This window comes from Malaclemys terrapin, chromosome 2, assembly GCF_027887155.1.
Source record: "Malaclemys terrapin pileata isolate rMalTer1 chromosome 2, rMalTer1.hap1, whole genome shotgun sequence".
Classification (NCBI taxonomy): Eukaryota; Metazoa; Chordata; order Testudines; family Emydidae; genus Malaclemys; species Malaclemys terrapin.
In genome coordinates, this window is record NC_071506.1 from 247312487 (window position 1) to 247331398 (window position 18912).

The 18912-nt window shown below is 39.2% G+C and overlaps 1 protein-coding gene across 2 annotated transcripts in view; it reads left to right on the forward strand.

Moving 5' to 3' along the window:
- The window catches only part of STAM (signal transducing adaptor molecule), a 60827-nt gene that overhangs the window by 27094 nt on the left and 14821 nt on the right, over positions 1 to 18912 (forward strand). The window contains exons 2-7 of one of the 2 annotated variants that reach the window (XM_054020614.1): positions 879 to 963; positions 10180 to 10255; positions 10353 to 10448; positions 11454 to 11600; positions 11949 to 12039; positions 16776 to 16968. In XM_054020614.1, the coding sequence (XP_053876589.1) occupies positions 879 to 963; positions 10180 to 10255; positions 10353 to 10448; positions 11454 to 11600; positions 11949 to 12039; positions 16776 to 16968 (688 nt within the window). Of the gene's footprint in view, positions 1 to 878; positions 964 to 10179; positions 10256 to 10352; positions 10449 to 11453; positions 11601 to 11948; positions 12040 to 16775; positions 16969 to 18912 lie in introns of those variants that run through there. The other variant, XM_054020615.1, reaches the window with a different exon arrangement.

The window sequence follows — 18912 nt, forward strand, 5'->3', positions numbered from 1 at the left end:
CTCCATTGCAGTCTAATGGGGATCACAACCTACAGGTTGTGAAACTGCTCAAAACTATATTTACCAACAAGTATAGGGCAAGCACAAGACACAGCAACATATTAGAATCATAGGACTGGAAGGGACCTCGAGAGGTCCTCTAGTCCAGTCCCCTGCACTCATGGGGGAAGGGTGGCCAGCACATTCCTCAGCCCGCGCCGCTTCCCGCAGTCCCCATTGGCCTGGAACGGCGAACCGTGGCCAGTGGGAGCCGCGATCGGCCCACCTGCGGATGCGGCAGCTAAACAAACCGGCACGGCCCGCCAGCGTCTTCCCTGAACAAGCAGCGGACCGGCTTTGAGAACCACTGATCTAGACCATTCCTGACAGGTGTTTGTCTAACTTTGTCTTACTGACTATGTTGTGGCTGGAATTGCTGAGGCACAAGGGTATATTGATGTGGCAAGACAGTATACTAATGTCCTGGGAAGTGGTAGCCTTTGGAATTCATTTACAGACCCAGAACTAAGAGTTCACAAAATTTTCTTGAAAGCGGATATATTTCTTGGACTGTAAAAATAATTCTGAGTATCTATTGTTTGAAATGCAAATAGAAAAAGTGAAATGCTCATTTGCTTATTAATTCAAATATTAGGGCACCAAGTGAATGTTTGAATATTTTAATGTTTGATACAACAGTAAAAAATACATGTGTGTAAAATGCAAATTTGTAAGAACTACTTCAATAAATTAATTAAAAGCAGGGTGACATCAAACACTGACATTTAACAGAAATCTTACAGCATTAAATCTTGGCAGTTCTATGTTAAACTTTCACATATATGAACAAGTAGTTTATTCTGGTCTACTTACTCCTTTTTTTTTTTTTTTTAAACCAGAGAAAGCAACCAGTGAGATGAATACTGCAGAGGACTGGGGCCTCATCTTAGATATTTGTGATAAAGTTGGACAGTCGCGCACAGGGTAAGTGTTATGAACTGTGAGGTTTTGCTTTTAAACTATGAATCTTTCATTTTTATCCTTTTAGATCACTGTTCATTATATTGATGGTGAGGGGGAGAGGTGATGACAATTTTGAGTTCAGACATTGACTTGTCCTTAGTAGTTTAATTAACTTGGTTTAGAATGTACTTGCTATAGGAAGCAAAGGAGGGATATTTATTTTCACACGCTATTTAAAAATCTGAGGCCTTGATTTTAGGACTTGAATTTGTGCATACAGAAGTTACTTTAAGTGTGAGAGAACAGGAGATTTGATGATCTACTCTCAAGATGAAAAGCCAGATTCTAATCTGAGTTGGTTTTTGTGAAGAGAAATCATGCCTCACCAATCTACTAGAATTCATTGAGGAGGTCAACAAGCATGTGGTCAAGGGTGATCCAGTGGATATAGTGTACTTAGATTTTCAGAAAGCCTTTGACAAGGTCCCTCACCAAAGGCTCTTAACCAAAGTAAGCTGTCCTAGGATAAGAGGAAAGGTCCACGCATGGATTGGTAACTGGTTAAAATATAGGAAACAAAGGGTAGGAATACATGGTCAGTTTTCAGAATGAAGAGAGGTAAATAGTGGTGTCGTCCAGGGGTCTGTATTATGACCAGTCATAACATATTCATAAATGCTCTGGAAAGGGGATAAACAATGAGGTGGTAAAATTTGCAGATGATACAAAACTGCTCAAGATAGTTAAGTCCCAGGCAGACTGCGAAGAGCTACAAAAGGATCTCACAAAACTGGGTGACTGGGCAACACAATGGCAGATGAAATTCAGTGTTGATAAATGCAAAGTACTCCAGGCACCGCCCCCCGCAGCTCCCATTGGCCAGGAATGGGGAACCGTGGCCAGTGGTAGCTTTGTGGGAAGTACCTCGAGGCGTGGGAGGAAACTGGAGGCGCGGCAAGGGCAGTGCACGTAGAGCCCTCCGTCCCCCACTCCCCCACCCCCAGGAGTTGCAGCGCTTCCTGGAGCGGCGCAGGGCCGGGGACAGGGCAGGCATGCAGGGAGCCTGCCCTGGTCCTGGTGCGCACCGCTGCCACCCCAGAGCCACTTTAGGTAAGCGGCACCGGGCCGGAGCCCGAACTCCTCCTGCCCCCCAACTCCCTGCCCTAAGCCCCCTGCCTGCACCTCGCACCCCTCCTGCCCCCCAACTCCCTGCCCTGAGCCCCCTCGTACACCCTGTACCTCTCCTGCACGTGAACCCCCTGCCCTGAGCCCTGCTGCACCCTGCATCCCTGTGCACCCCAACTGCCTGCCCTGAGCCCCCTGCCGCACCCCAACCCCTGCCCTGAGCCCCCTCCTGTAGTCCGCACCCCTGCCCTGAGCCTCTTCCTGCACACCTCACCCCCTCCCACACTCACTCGCACACCCAACCCTCTGCCCCAGTCCTGCATACAATTTCCCCACACAGATGTGGCCCTCGGCCCAAAAAGTTTGCCCACCCCTGATCTGCACAGACACCGCCTCACCCTAACTACACTGACATAAGCCCTATGCCTCTCGTGGAGGTGGAGTTACTATGTTGGTGTAGTAGGGCACTTACATTGATGGGCACAAGGCTATAGTGTAAACACAGACACAAGGTCAGTGTAAGCTGCCTTATATCGACCTAACTCTGTAGTGTAAACCAGGCCTATGACTTCAACCTTTGTAACATTGAAGTGAGGTAACATCTGGCTTTCAGGTTGGTTTAAAATAGGGGCTTGCTTAGGCTTACTAGTAGTCTGTCGTTTTTATTTGAGAGAATATAAAGTACAATAGAGGAGTGATAATATAAACCAAAGTTCTCCATAAGAATTGCAGTCTAACATACTGTAATATGGTACTACTCTTTGATCCTTGCTCAAAGCTCAGTGTCCTGTCAACTCCACTAGACACAAGTCCTGTGACAAGGATTCCAGAATTTGTCAGGGCCTCCTTGAGCCTTTTTACTGCTTCCCAAGTCCAGTCCAATGAGTAAATCATGTCAGTAAATGCACACTGATGTTAGTAAAGGTTGCATGTTCTTCCTATTACATTATAAGGTCTCTGGAGTAGGGATTTTCTCATCTTGTGTATGTCTGTACAGCATTCAACAAAACTGTATACACGTAGTGCCATATATAGATATTCATACTATTTCCAAAGTTACAGTAGACTTAGAGGGGCTATCTTCTTTGTCCTGGGAGAAAATTGCATTAGAGTGGCACATAGAGGTTTTGGGAACATTGGTCCTCTAAATCTACAAAACGCCATTATTATTTGTCGTCATTTTATCTAGAAGACCAATCATTCAGGTGTCAATACGTTTACCTCTATTGGGAAGATAGGCAGAACTGAGTTTGGGGTATTGTGCTGGAAGACAGTAATAGGTGCCATCAACTGTTTTTTGAATCTATAAACAATTTCAGAGATGCTTGAAACTGTGGCTCTGCTAAACAAAAGAAAGGGGCACTGTGTCCCTCATTTTTTCCCCTTTTGGTTTTCTGATATTTCTGAAAATCCATAGGGTTCTGCTCATTGATGCCTAGAACATTCCCTGACATTTTGGAAATGATTTGGTGTGGCATACAAAAGTTACACATTACATACTGATTGAGAAATACCATCAAGTTGTGTGTGTGGCCGAGCTTACCAGAGGAGCTTTACTTAAATATTTGAACGCAGTTAATGCTTAAACAATGAAGTGGGGAATATGACTGTTAATTTACACTTTCACATGTATTTAGAAGATTGTATGAAGAACTGGATTATTTATTTACTTTTTCTTCTCTGTCTTACAAAATTTTACTTGACCGTTTGCCCAGGGCAAGAGTTTTTTGTTGCTTTGACTTTTTACAAGAGAATAAAAAAATCTTGTTTTTATCATCCATTGTAATTAGGGCCCAGTTTAATTCATGATTTTATTTATTTATTTGAAAATTTGCAACAATATAAATGTTAAAGTATTGAATTTAATGGAATTTGCATGGAATGAATTTAACCAGTAAAGTTAATCACTTTCAAGGAGGATGCACAGAATAAATTTTATAACTAAATGTAATCAGTTTCAAGGACAGAATGAATTTAACCAGTAAAGTTAATCGATCTTATAATTAAAATAAGCAGCAAGTACAAACATATGCAGTCCATTAAATGTTCACTTATTTCTGTTTTGTATTTTTGAATTATAGTTAAGTATCACTAGTCAATTCACTTGTTCCTCTTTCATGAATTGTGTCTGCACAAGAACCCTCCAATATGCTGCTTCATTCAGCATCCATAGTGTTAGGAATAACAGAAAAATATAACTTGGCCAGTTTTGCAATGTTGGGAAAGTATGGTTCTGCAGACCTCCACAAAGCAGTCAGTGAAAGGGTACTGCTGCATTTCTTTGCATAAAACCAATAGCCTTGTAATTCATTCTTGCAAGCTCCTATTAAAGCTAGGTATAGAATCCAGTGGAAGAGCATCCAACCTTAATGTACATACTTGCATTGGCTCAAACACCCTTACACCTTTAAGGAACTGGTATACCCGCTGGGTTAAACACGGTTTTCTTTCATTGATATTGTAGTAATTTGAAAGTTTATCTAAAATTTCAATAGAAGTTTCAATATATGGGTTTTGAATCCCTGTGTCACTGCTGTGTTGCTCACATTTAAGTGCTCAATATGTGTTAATTAAGTCAACTTTTATTGTACATTTGATGTACACGGATTTCACAGGATTACAGCCAATCTAACCCCTGATGTAGACAGGGTTGATGGAAGAATTCTTCTGTTGACTTAGCTACCTCCTCTTGGGGGGAGAACCTCTTCCATTGCTGTATTGAGTGTCTACACCAGACGTAGGCAATCTATGGCACGCGTGCCGAAGGCAGCACGCAAGCTGATTTTCAGTGGCACTTACACTGCCCGGGTCCTGGCCACTGGTCCAGGGGGCTCTGCATTTTAATTTAATTTTAAATGAAGCTTCTTAAACATTTTAAAAACTTTATTTACTTTACATACAACAATAGTTTAGTTATATATTATAGACTTATAGAAAGAGACCTTCTAAAAACGTTAAAATGTATTACTGGCACGCGGAACCTTAAATTAGAGTGAATAAATGAAGACTTGGCACACCACTTCTGAAAGGTTGCCAACCTCTGGTCTATACTAATGTGCTACAGCAGTGCAACTGCAGCATTTCAGGTGTAGGCAAGCGCTCAGTTCATCTTACCTGCAATGCTCACATAATAGACCTTGCTAATAACATTGGGATGACCAATTTCCCACACTCTGATACGCTAGCAGCAATAGTCAAAAAGAGTTTTTAAACATTGAGGAAAAAATTGCATTTTAAATCAACAAGCTCTTTGCCATGTCTTGTGATGAAGTCAAGTTTTATCTGTAAAATTTCTGATTTTTCCAGCAAATGTTTCAGCTCTTCAACGCTTCCATGTCTGGTGTAATTTTCTTTCCTGCTCCACAAAACTGGAGTAAAAAGTAGTAGACTGCATGATATTCAATAGCAACATACCAGCTTCCCCATCTCATCTTAACTGGTTCAGGGGGGCAGTTTTACAGGAAAACTGGAACCCACAGCTTGGACTACACTTTAAAACGCACTTTTCTGCTCAGACAATGTTGAGAAGCCTTTTGACTATTACCGTTAGCTTGTCAGCGTGTGGGAAATTGGTCATTCCAATGTCTTGAGAAAGGTCTGTTGTATGAGCATTGCAGGTAAGATGAACTGTGCACTTGTCTACACTTGAAATGGTACAGCTGTATTGCTGTAGCGCTTCAGTGTATACATTCAGTACAGTGATGGAAGAAGTTCTCCCATCAGTTAATCCACCTCCCCAAGCTAGGTAGCTAAGTTGACAGAAGAATTCTTCCATCAATCCTGTGCTGTCTACTCCAGGAGTTGGGTCGGCTTAACTATGTCGCTCAGGTGTGTCTTACATTTTGAGTGTAGACCTGGCCTGAGTTAGGCTGTAAGCCCTGAAGCACTTGCTTGTAAGCTTTTGACATGTAGGATGCGTTTTCAGATATAAATGCACTGATATAATCAAAATCCATTCCAAAGGTATTCAAATACTTAACTACAGTACCATTGCACAAGCTATTGCAAACAGCCTGTAGATAAATTACATCAGCAAGGACAGCTTACAGGTCCGAGTCAGGTGTGTCTTCACCATTTAGGCCTTGCAAAACAAATATTATGCGACACATACTCATCTTGGCCACCAGTTGATTCATCTGTGACCATAGACAACCAGATTTCTTCATGAGTTCCATAATCCTGCTTGTGACACCCATCAGCTTCAAGTAAATATTTATCAATCCAGCTAAAATGTGAAGAAATCTCTCCACCTTTTGCTATATTCCATCCAAAGAATTCCCTTACCGCAGGTTGTCCAGTTTTTCAAGAGGGATATTTGCGTAAACATTGATCTGGTGGATCAATATTTATAGTTAGATTCACGTTTTTTGGTGCAATTTTGAAACAGGGAAGTCACAGGTTTTGTTTCTTAGCAAATAAAGCAGCTGCCCATACTGCTTTGTATTCCTGACTTTCTCTTTTGGTGACTACGCGATTCAAGATGCGTATTAGACTCTCTTTTTCTTTAATGACAACAATAATATTGCAGGAGGTACATCACTATGTAAGACACCCTGATAAATACTGCTTTTGTGTGATCAGCTGCAGACGCCATTTTAGCTTTTTTAGATGCATCATTCTGCTGTTGTCAGTGAGCAATGTTTCCCACCTAGATTGCATTTTCAGGTTTCTGCCGTGCACCTCTGCCACGCATGTACATAACACTGTTCTTCCACACATGGGTACAGCACTGTAAGCTAAAGGTCATTTTTCATATTAAATACTTTATTACAGACATTTTTTCCTTTGAAAAAACAAATGAAAATAGTCATGGTTTTGGGGTATCTTCATGATTTCTGTTACCTCCATGAAATTATGATTTACACAGGGACCTAATTGTAATACATTTCAGATAAATAGATTTTGTACCTGGGCTGGCAAACTTACGACAATTTTTCAGTGCTGGCCAGATTCTTAATTTCCATCCTTCTAAATGTTTGTCCTTGTAATGTTACTTTCTTGGGTCTACATACATCTTAACTTTAATGTTAATAACAGTTGTTACTAAAAGGTACCTATGCCTTTTGTCAGTTACATTGAAGCTTATCAAATTAATGTGTAATGATTGTATGGACAACATTTATTCCAAAGTGTGTGTATGTTTGTATTGCAGTAACTGTGGGGAGAAAAGTTTGACTTTTGTTTATCTTGTACTGATATATACTCAATCTGTTTTATGAAGACTGTACTGAGTAATAGCCATACCATGTAGCAGCCTTTTCTATAATTAGTAGTACTGCATATGAGAGGGAGGTTTATGTAAAACATAGACACAGCCAAATATAGTTTAGCCAAGCAGTAGTGTAACTTATACCAGAGTTTCATTTTAGTTGTCAGATATCAATGCACACTGTAAAACTTTTAGGTGTTAGAGGAAAAAAACCTACTGTAAATTCATTTGAGAAGAAAGAAAAAAGCAATTTGGTATTAAGGGAACACAGCTCAGATTTGTTCAATGGAATGTTCAGAAAATTTGTTGCTTGTGTAGGGGTGATACTTTTTCCAACCCCCATTCTTTCAAATAAAACCCCATATAGTTATATAACAGGCCCATAGCATATGTTTGAAAATTCCAATGGAATTGCAGCATTTTCTGTTAATTTTACTTTCTACATTATTGGTATCTGTTACAATGCAAGTAAAACCTTTAAAATGTAAGGTCTGTGTTCAGTTATCTCATCTGTTTGAAACTCAGACCTGGAAGGTATATATATGGTAACCATTCTTCAGCAGTTTGTTGCTGATTCACATCTTTTCTTCATACAAGTGGAGTAGGACTAGAATGGGATATATTTGAGAGGAAGATAATTAAAGTACTATGAAAAATGTGTTTAAATGACTGAGTGATGAGTGTTCTTAGAAGTGCAGGAGAAATAGACTGTTTGTTTTAAAATCTGTCTGGCAGAAATTACCCCAAATTACTAAACAAGAATTAATGAAAACTGTAGCTGTTCTTAAATAGCGTTCTACTTACTGTATTTTATTATTAGAGCCCTCCCAAATTCATGGTCCATTTTGGTCAATTTCACAGTTGTAGGATTTTTAAAATAATAAATTTCATGATTTCAGCTATTTAAATCTGAAATTTCACAGTGTTGTAATTGTATCTTCTTTCCTTGTTGTAGGTATTAGTGATAAGTGTAAAAAAAGCTAAAGATATATAAAATAGAACCCTAACATGAAGAAGTGGGCTGTAGTCCACGAAAGCTTATGCTCTAATAAATTTGTTAGTCTCTAAGGTGCCACAAGTACTCCTATTCAAATCTTGTTTTCACTTTTTTGGAGAGTATGGAGGTGTGTTTATTATGGAGTACTAGTACCTTCACCGCAACCAGTTTCGTATACCAATAATATATTTACAGTATATATTCCAAACCACTGCTCCTCTTTCCCCAGTTTCACAAAAACCAAGACAATCCATCTCAAAATTCATATACACCTCTATCCCGATATAATGCTGTCCTCGACAGCCAAAAAATCTTACCAAGTTATAGGTGAAACCGCGTTACATTGAACTTGCTTTGATCTGCTGGAGTGCGCAGCCCCGCCCCCCCGGAGCACTGCTTTACCGCGTTATTGCCAAATTCGTGTTATATCAGGTCACGTTATATCAGGATAGAGGTGTATCAGATGTCATGCCAGGGTAGAATTTTTCTGGGAAGTATGGGGCAAATGGAAGACATAAGGGGGTTACAAATTCTGTTCTTTACTTTTAAAGAACATTTTCTAAATCTCTTTTGGCTTGGAATATCTCCAACCGAGATGTGAATAGAAATTTCATCTTCATTTCTCCAAAATCCCTAACAATATTCTTTCATATGTTTTGAGTGCTTGCATATAAGAATTACAAAGACATTGTGTGAGAATCCAAAAACAGACATCTATTCACTTAAAAATAATGTGCAATACATGATTTATCTTTAGAAGTGTATACAAGGTGTTTCTTTTAAGATGTGTATAATATAATTAATATACCAGCGTTATGCATGCGAAGCCCCTGGGTACTGTGTAAAGCTTACATTGTTCAGATATGGTTTGCCGTGGTAGGAAGAGGGGCCAGATTGGGACCTGTGGGGTGCGGATGAGTCTAGTCTGCCAAGATTTTGAGGAAGAGTATTTGCCTTTTGATAAGAGGTGGTAGAGAATCTAGTACATGAAGTGGGTGGAGAGGAGGCGAGCATAAATGAATGCGTGATCCTGTTTGGGAAAGAATTAGGGCCGGTTCCTGCAGTGTGTAACTCTGCAGAACTCCTGTCTGCAGGAAACTCTATCACTGAGCAATTCTCTTAATTTTTTTAAAAACAGACAAAACACTTGTAAGGTTTTTTAGGTTGGCTAATAAGATTTTTTTTCTTTTCTGAAATATAGCTGTTAGCCTATAGTTCTAATTGTAGTTTCTATCTGAGACAAAAACCATAAATGGACCCAAATGAAAGATTGCATTTGACCTGCAATATTCCATTCATATTACAACATGAAATACTCAGGTATAGAATATGTAGCTAGCTATATATTACCGTCAGATTATAATAAGTTTTTGTTCACCTTTCTGTTTTGTGTAGATGTACACAAAGAAAGCTATTCCAAACTAAAATTGGATATTGATGTGTTTCCTGTTCATACAGAAAATCTGAATATGCAGAGACAAATTAGATCTAGCTAGAAATTGGTCTTCACAGAAATTGCCGTATTTTACACAGTATATGCAACATAGAATGTTTGTTACTTTATGAATGTTTTTTAAAAAACAGGAAGTTTTTTTTGTAAAGTTAGATGGGCTATACAAAACTATAATTCAAAAGATAAAATAAATTTAGCCTAATGGGGAGCTCCTCTTAATTCAGAAATCTAACAATCTTTCACATAGAAATGTTTGGGAAAGTAGAACTGCTAAAGGTACAGTTCTTAAAATTGCATCATGGACAAAAATGTTTTTTGTCCTTGAAGCTAACAAAGAATTATTTTCCTGATATTTATGTAAAGCTTGCTTTACTTCTGCCTCTTCCCTCATAATGAGATGTGGTTCATGGACTGTAATATTTCAAAGTTGTAATTTTCCCCCTTAATTATTAGGCCTAAGGATTGCCTTCGGTCTATTATGAAGAGAGTGAACCATAAGGATCCTCATGTTGCTATGCAAGCACTGACAGTAGGTGGCCTTTTCCTTCCTTCCTTCCTTCCTTTTTCCTCCTGCAAAGCTATGTTGTACAATGCGTGGCTGTCTTTTAATTTCTTTTTCTCTTCAGCTTCTAGGAGCATGCGTATCAAACTGTGGTAAAATCTTTCATTTAGAAGTGTGTTCGAGAGATTTTGCTAGTGAAGTAAGCAACGTATTGAATAAGGTAATGTATTGTGTTCCTTTGTAGGATTTCATGATAGAACCTGAATTAGATGGGGGAAATACCTTTCTGAGAGGTGGAATGGAATCTGTGCTATTGGGGATTAGAACTTGTGTGGGGATGTGAATTTTAACAGAGATGTGAGGGATGGCTGAGGCTATAGTGAGTGAGGATTGGTAAGGAAATGATTGCTTGTCAGGTTGTGGTGGGAACAGAGTGTATGCATCAGAACTCTTAGATTAAATTGACTTAATTTATGCATTTAGACTTCTGTAGTAGCTATGAGCATGATTCTCTTTCTCTAGATACTTCAGATGACGCATCTCATAGTAGTACATGTCTTTCTTGTGTATGTGAAACAGCAAATAGTAGGACTCCATTGCCTAGATCTCTTAAAATTTTGACACAGAACTGAAAAATTGGTGAAAGATCAGCTAGATTTGAATAAGTTCCTAAGGCTAAGTTCCTAAGTCGTCGTCATCTTCTTCAACACTTAATCAAACGGTCAGCCATAGCAATCGTTTACCATTTGGTCCGTTCTTGTGCGGCCGCAGGGGACTTGATGGGCCGAAAGTCTAATGTTGAAACAGACTTGATGCACCCATGTACTAGGGGGTCTGCCTCTGGGCTGTCACCGCCCCTCAGTTGGTGGAATTTTATCTTGGATGTGGGATATGGCAGTAAAAAAATTTAAATGTTTTTAAAATACAATTTTAATGCTGATAGAGTCCTTACCAATTGTGATTATGTCACGGTTCTTCAGTCTGTTCTTGTTATCAGACAACTTGTTATCAGACAATACTAATGGTTAAACATTTGAAGAAACTCTCCACCTTAATTTTTTCTGTATGCACCTTTGTTGGGATAGGAAATGAAGAGAATTAAGAGTGCATCAATTTGATTTTAATTTGATTATTTTGTGTACTTCTTGTATACTAAATTTAATTTAATAAGAAATTATTAGGAGCAGATTCCTATATTATATAACTTAACTTCTGCCATTTTCAGGGTCATCCAAAAGTCTGTGAAAAGCTAAAAGCCCTCATGGTGGAATGGACAGATGAATTCAAGAACGACCCACAGCTTAGTCTAATATCTGCCATGATAAAAAATCTTAAGGAACAAGGAGTTACATTTCCAGCTGTTGGTTCACAGGTATAATAATATGCAAAAGCTTGTGACTTGAAGTGATGAATGAATTATTGGAATTTCATACAAATTCTGTTTATCTTCGATGTCTGCAGTTTTGTAGGTTTACTTTTAAAAGTTATATAATGCTTTTTAGAAACAAAATGCCAACTTATAGAAACGTTATGAATTCCTTTGTTTTAGACAAAAATTGAATGCTCCTTTAAAGAATGCATGCTGTGATTTACATTGGATTTTAAAATAAATGGCCTCGTGAAATTTGGTTGAGACAATGACAGAACAAAACAGTGTGGTTTTTAATGCACTGCCATAAAGTCCATTGTAATTAACTTTCACTTTTTTGCTGTTGGCTAGGCTGCAGAACAAGCAAAGGCAAGCCCAGCTCTAGTAGCCAAAGATCCTGGTACGGCAGCTAACAAAAAAGAAGAGGAAGATTTAGCAAAAGGTGAGTATATTTATTTTCTGATCTATATGCTTTGATATAGTACTAAATACATATTGCTTAAGGGTCGGTTTTGTTTTGCCTCCTTTCCTGCGTGTAATAGTATATTTATGGACTGATTATGTTTATGATTATGTAAACATAGTTATGATTATTTCCATTTTAAATATTTAAAAAACACAGAAAAGATTAAAAAAAACACTTTGTTTTACTTATAGGTATTAAAAGTCATTTTCTCCTTTTTACTAATAGGTATTAAAAAAAAAATCATTCTCTGCTTTTTGAATTAGTGAAGTGAAAAAGTGAAGTGACATTGTAATAGTCTGCTAGTTAAATGTGATCTCAAGGAGAGCTTCACTTTGAAAGACTTAGTGGAAATCCTTTACTTGGTTTTCTCCCTCATTTGGGGGTAGATGAGGCACCTTAGTTGTCTGGAGTATCAAAACTTGATGGGAACAGCAATGCACACAGTGCAAGTGGTGTGCAAAGCTGGCTTAAATTTTTTGCTTGCACTACCCAGCCAATGGGAGCTGTGGGGGCAGCACTTGGGGCAGGGGCAGCATCCGGAGCCCCCTGGCTACCCCTATGTGTAGGAGCCAGTGGGGGGACATGCCGTGGCTTCCAGGAGCCACACGGAGCTGTGGAACGCACAGAGTGGCACAAGCCCCGGACCCTGCTACCTGGCGGGAGTTCGAGGGCCAGGTTAAAACGTTTGAAGGGCCGGATGCGGCCCCCGGGCCATAGTTTACGCACCCCTGCTGTAGCAGGGTCTATTGACAAGTCACTATGGGTATATCTACACTGCATTGTAAGCCCAGGGTTAGTGGAACTCGAGTCAGCAGACCTGTGTTAGAGAACCTGTGCTTGAGCATCTATACTGTTTCTTAACCCTATGCCAAGACTTTTCTGACCCAGGCTCAAACCTGGGGCTCTGGTGTCCACATTGCAGCACACAGACAAACCAACCATATCCCAGAGTCCCTAGCTTCCTTCTGGAATATGGCTGTTCTAGCCTTTTGACCATTATGTGCTGAGGGAAAACTTTCGTGCCCATCCAGCACATTTCAGGAAGTTTGAACAGCTTGCCAACACAGCCTGCCGAGCAGCCTTTTTTATCTGTGCATTCCCAGTGCCAGCAACATGGAACCAGCACCTTTTGAAGAACTTCTCTTGCTTTCGCTTTCACTCCTGTATCAGAAAACTGGCAGAGCACTAGTGGACATTTTGGCAGCATTTTCTGTCCCACTAAAGGAGGATGACGAGGAGGCGGCAGCAGAGGAGGAGTACACTGACATGGCAGACTTGCACTGGCAAATGCTGCTCCATAGAATTGGCATAGCCACTGGTGCCCCCTATATAGACCGGGCCTCAAGCAAAGATTGGTGGGATCACATTGTCATGCAGACCTGTGATGACCAGCAGTGGGTCCAAAACTTTCACATGAAGAAATCTGCATTTTGGAGCTTGGTGAGAAGATTACCCTGACCCTCCAGCCTAAAGAGAAATAACTGAGATCGCCCTTGCCAGTCCGGAAGCGGGTTGCTATGACAGTCTGGAAGCTGACTACCCCAGATTGCTATAGGTCGTTGGAAATTTGGTGTTGGAAAGTCGACTGTTGGTAAAGGGTGGTAGAGATTTCTGAGGCAATCAGGCATGTGGTTTACTCCAGGGTGGCAGGCATTAAAGATATTCCGGAGGTAATTGCTGTCTTTGAGAGAATGGGATTTCCTAATTGCTCTGGGGCAATTGATGGGACTCATGTGCCATAGTTTGTCCTCCTCAAGGAGCACATGAGTACATAAATCATAAAGAGTGCTACTCAATAATTATGTAGGCCCTCACGTACCACAGAGGTCAATTTATCAATGTCAACATGGGCTGTACTGGAAAAGGTCACAATGCCAGAGTTTTTTCACTACTTGCGAGTCTACATTCATGGACAGACTGTGATGCTATTCCCACCAAATGACATAAACATAAGCGGAGTTACTGTCCCCACCGTTTTCCTGAAGGACCCCACGTGTCCCCTTTTGCCTTGGCTTATTAAACTCTTGTGATTTCAGAGGCCCTGGCAAAAGATTTAATTATACTCTCAGCAGGTGCAGAATGGTGGTTGAATGTGCTTTTGGCAGATTGAAATTCTGTTAGAGATTTTGATAAACCTGTTTGGATGCCAGTGTCATCAATGCTGTCAGCATGATTGTGGCTTGCGGTGCCCTTCACAATGTTTGTGAAGCCAGACATTAGGAAATAGCTCACCCTCTGAATGGACCTATGACAGCATGAGGCCACTGAATTGGTGCCTTCAGCCAAGAAGTGCCACCACCTCTGTGGGAGCTGGTCGCACCTGGACAATAGAAGTCAGGGATGCTTTGTATTGTCACATTATGGACTTACATGGCCCAGTGGAGTAGGGGGAATAGTACCTGTACGAATATGTTTATGGGGGAAAATGGCTAATTTTTGTGGGAGTGGGGGGGTTCAGTTCGGTTCTTGGGAGGGGTTTTGGCTTGGTTGTTATACATTATAATTATGAAAGACATGATGAATTGAAGGGGGGCAGCATGGGTTTATAGATGAAATTTATTGTAATGTGAATTGCTGTACCTGGCTAAATAGAAGAATAGTGTGTGCTTACTAATATATAATTGCTCCTGAATGGTTTTTTTATCTTTATCATCTCAAATCGTGATAGTATCATGTGACGCAGTGATAGCAATAAAATTTCTTGATGACATAAAAGGCTTTATTTGTAAACATGTATTAAAACAGTACAACAGTCACCAGTTGCTCAGCAGGCCAGCTGACATTACAACAACCCAAAACAAAGACCAGAAGAACTTTTTTTTAAAGTGCCAGAAACCATGCAAACCCAGCACAGACCCTCTACCATTACATGTTCCCTGTCCCCACATTCTCCTTTTCCTTTCTTTTCCTGTGTTCCATGTTGAAGGACATAACTTTTCTTATGGTGGTGTCCTATTGCTAAAGGAAGATCTTATTCCAAGCAGTTGGTGGGAAACCTGCAGTGTAGGCAGCAGAAGTATTAAAATGAATAGTGACTGAACAGCACATCTGTGAGTGGAGTGGGCTAGTCAGCTCCTGAGGTGGCCCTTGGAAATATGCCCTTTCCTGCAATGTAACTGCATATTGAGAGTTCCTGCTTCAGGAAAGGTTTGCAGCTATCAATAATCAGGACTGGGTCAGAATCCATGAGAGAATTAACAGGATGCAGCATTAGTTCACACATAGCTTACCCTGTTGTTGCTGCATGCAGACCTCTACAGCCTTCCTCTTCCCCATCCCCGGCACAGTTCTGGACAAAAAATGTCATCCTACTTGTATTTGGGAGAAATAATTTTGTGACCCACAGACAGCATGGACTATCTCTAACTGAAATGGATTAGATTTGGAAATAGAAAAACACACACGCAGTTCACTGTTTCCAGGTGGCTCCATAGATGGTTCAGTGATTACAGAGTGGCAAATTTCAAGCTCTTACTACTGAAAGGAAAACATGAATGACCCTGGCAAACATCTGTGACTTTACAGTTAAAAAACCATTTAAAGCAGGTTTTTTTTACTGTTTTCAATTCCCAATTCCCATCTTGAACTCCGTGTGGTGGTGGGCGGGGGAGTGGAGGGAGGGAAGGGGATTTCAAAGTGCTCTGAAACAATCTGCCATTAGTAGATACATGCTGCCAGCCAGGGCTTCTCATAACTTGTGCATTGGTTCACAGAGCGGAAATCCCTTCCATTATTGTAGTAATAAACTTTTACTTGGAGTCAGAAACTTAACAGGCTCTGGGGAGGCTTCGGTCTTCACCATCTTTTCTGCAGGCTGGCAGTGGGATGTTCCTAGGGTTGGGAGAGGATGAAAAATCTGTTCCGAGTTGGGACCTAGAATTTGCTGTTAATTCTGTTCCACAGCCTTCTTTGTGATTGGTTTCATAAGCAATAGGGTTCAAACTCTGAGGGTCCCATCTTCACTTGGGCTGGGACCCTGAGTCTGAGCCCTGGGTTAGCATAATTTCAATGAAGATAGAAGGGGGGTTAGGCTTGAACCTGAATTTAAGCCTTGGCTTATGTTGCGGTGTAGAAACCTGCTATATGACTAAGCAGGTTAGCAATGGATATATAGATTCTTTGTATTCATTATATGTATAAAGTTTTTGCACTAGTAGTTGGTGGACATTTCTGGCCTTTGACAGATGACAGCTTCAAGGATTTTTGTATTACCAAATGTAACTTGTAACCATAAACTGTTTATTGCTATTTTAAAAAATCCACTTTTATTTTTTTTATTTTTTAACACTTCAAGCAGCATTTAGTAAGAATTTAAATTAAATTTGCATGTGTCCAAAGAAAAATATTCATTGAGTTGCAAATGTTTGGATCAAACCCACAGGTGCATAAACCTATGGGAAAAACTCCCCCTGACTTCTTTGGACCGAGGCCTTTATGTTTAAGTATTAAGTACTGATTCTGTTCCCATTGAATGCTATAGTAAAGCTCTCATTGACTTCACCTTGAGCAAGATTTTGCCTACTAGCTTTAAGATGATGAAAGTTAGTATTTTTGCTCAATGTAGTTATTTCTAAACAAAGGGAAGAAATTGTGTATTGTGCGACAAATACAGAGTTATACTACAAAACTAGCATAGAGTAAAATTTACAAATTGTTACATCTGCCCCTTTTTGTATCTGTGAATTTTAAAGGAAATTATTTACTTTTTGTAGCCATTGAATTGTCCTTAAAAGAACAAAGGCCACAGCAAACAACACTTTCCAGTTTGTATCCGAGCACGTCAAGTCTCTTAACGAATCACAAACATGAGGGCCGAAAGGTTCGCGCAATCTATGATTTTGAAGCTGCTGAAGATAATGAATTAACATTTAAAGCTGGAGAACTTATAACTGTACTTGATGACAGGTAACTTACATAAATGTTCACAAGTAATGCATGCTAAAGTACATTTCTCAGACAAATGTTAAATATTAAAATAAATACTAAATCCTCAAACTCTATAGTTACTATATTTTTGACAACACTAGTTAGTATAATCTACATTACTATAATGTATAATGTTGTGATCGTATATTGCACTACACCAATGCTGTTATGCTTTTATTCCTCTATTGGAGGTTTATTGTTTCTCAGGATTGGATTTTATTTTCCTTAATCAGTTTCTTGTACTCAGGTTGCTTTAATTATAATGTTTGTAGACCTGCTTCTGAGGAAGAAATAGATCCAGGATTTAGCTATTTCAAAGTTCTTGAATATCTTCTAGTTTGTTTAGCAAAAAGGTTTTTATTATACACAAATTTAAATTTTCCAAGAGCAATGTCAGTGCTAATGAATAGTAATTAGAATTATTTGACTATTTCATATTTATACTATGGTAGCATCTAGAGGCCCCAAGTAGGTTCAGTGCTCCATTGTGCTATGTGCATATTTTAACTCCTAGAGCAACAAGTAACTCTTCTTCTTTTCCAGGGAACATTTGCTTTCTAATCAGAGTGTCTGGTTTCTTTTTTTTTTTTTTTTTTTTTTTTTTTTTTATCCAAACACAAACACATACACATACACTTATCTTCAAAACTCTTTGGGTTACTGACCTTCTGCTTCCCTTCTGTTTATTTGGCATTTCTACAACTGATCTAACTAGTAGGTTTTTCACCGTTTTCAGTTGTACTACAATTTCTTGCTTTCTAGGTTCACAAATTGCACAATTTGCATAATTCACAAATTATGATCACATTCCATTCTCCCTTAGACATCCTATCTGTTTTATATGGTCTGTTGTATACCATCACTGAAAAGTACAGGAGCATACAGGATTCCTAGGGAGAAGGTAAATCTGTTTCTGTTAAATATTGAGCTGTGTTCTAAGATTTTTCTTTTATTCTTGATATAGTAAGGCCTTACCTACACTTAAAAGTTTTGTTGATGTTGTTACACCAGCAAAACCCCTTTTAGTGTTAAGTAGCAAAAAAGTGCATTTGCAGGTAGAGCTTATTTTGCTCACCAATCCAGAATAAGATATACCAGCAAAAGTACTTTTTTGCTGATATAACTGCTTGTATAATCGGGCTTTTGCTGGTCTAGATATGTTGTGTGTGTTTAGGATTGTTTGGGGTTTTTTTTGGTTCATTTATTTATTTATTTATTTATTTATTTACTTTGTAAACAACACTAATTCACATAGCTATGCTGCTAAATCTTTTAAATATAGACTCGGCCTAAATTGAATGGGATGATGAGATTTTAAAATCTTGCTAATTTTCTAAAAATGCCATGTATATATCACTGAAATGGTGATTTAAAAAAAAAAAAAAAAAAAAAAAAGCATACACTTCACTCTCTAGACATTTATGTTAGTAACAATAAATAAGACACTAATCACTGGCTGTCTAATTCATATTTTAAAAAATTGTCTCATCTACATTCTCTAAGCACATGTACAGCTTTTAAACTGGTAACTAAACAAAAACATTTTACAGATTGGTTTAATGCCAACAAAGGACTCTGCCTCGAACTATCAAGTTTTTCCAACCAGTTATTAATCACAGGAAATCCCCTGTGCCTCTGTTGGCATTATGTAAGTAGTAAAACTTAACTAACAGCTCAGTATTAAATAAAAACAGACATAAATTTCTTTCTCAAGTGACTGTGCTAGAATCTCTCAGCAATGCAAGAAGTATGTCATTGTGAGGATGCAATATGGAGAGTAAAAAAAACCTAAACAGGATGTTGGGATTCCCTCTGAGACTTTTCCACTCGGCTTATCCAGAACACCTTGCCCAGTTCTGGGAGAACACTTCATCCAGTTCTCTGGGATCCAGAACCCTCAGTTTGACTTTGGATTTCGTCATT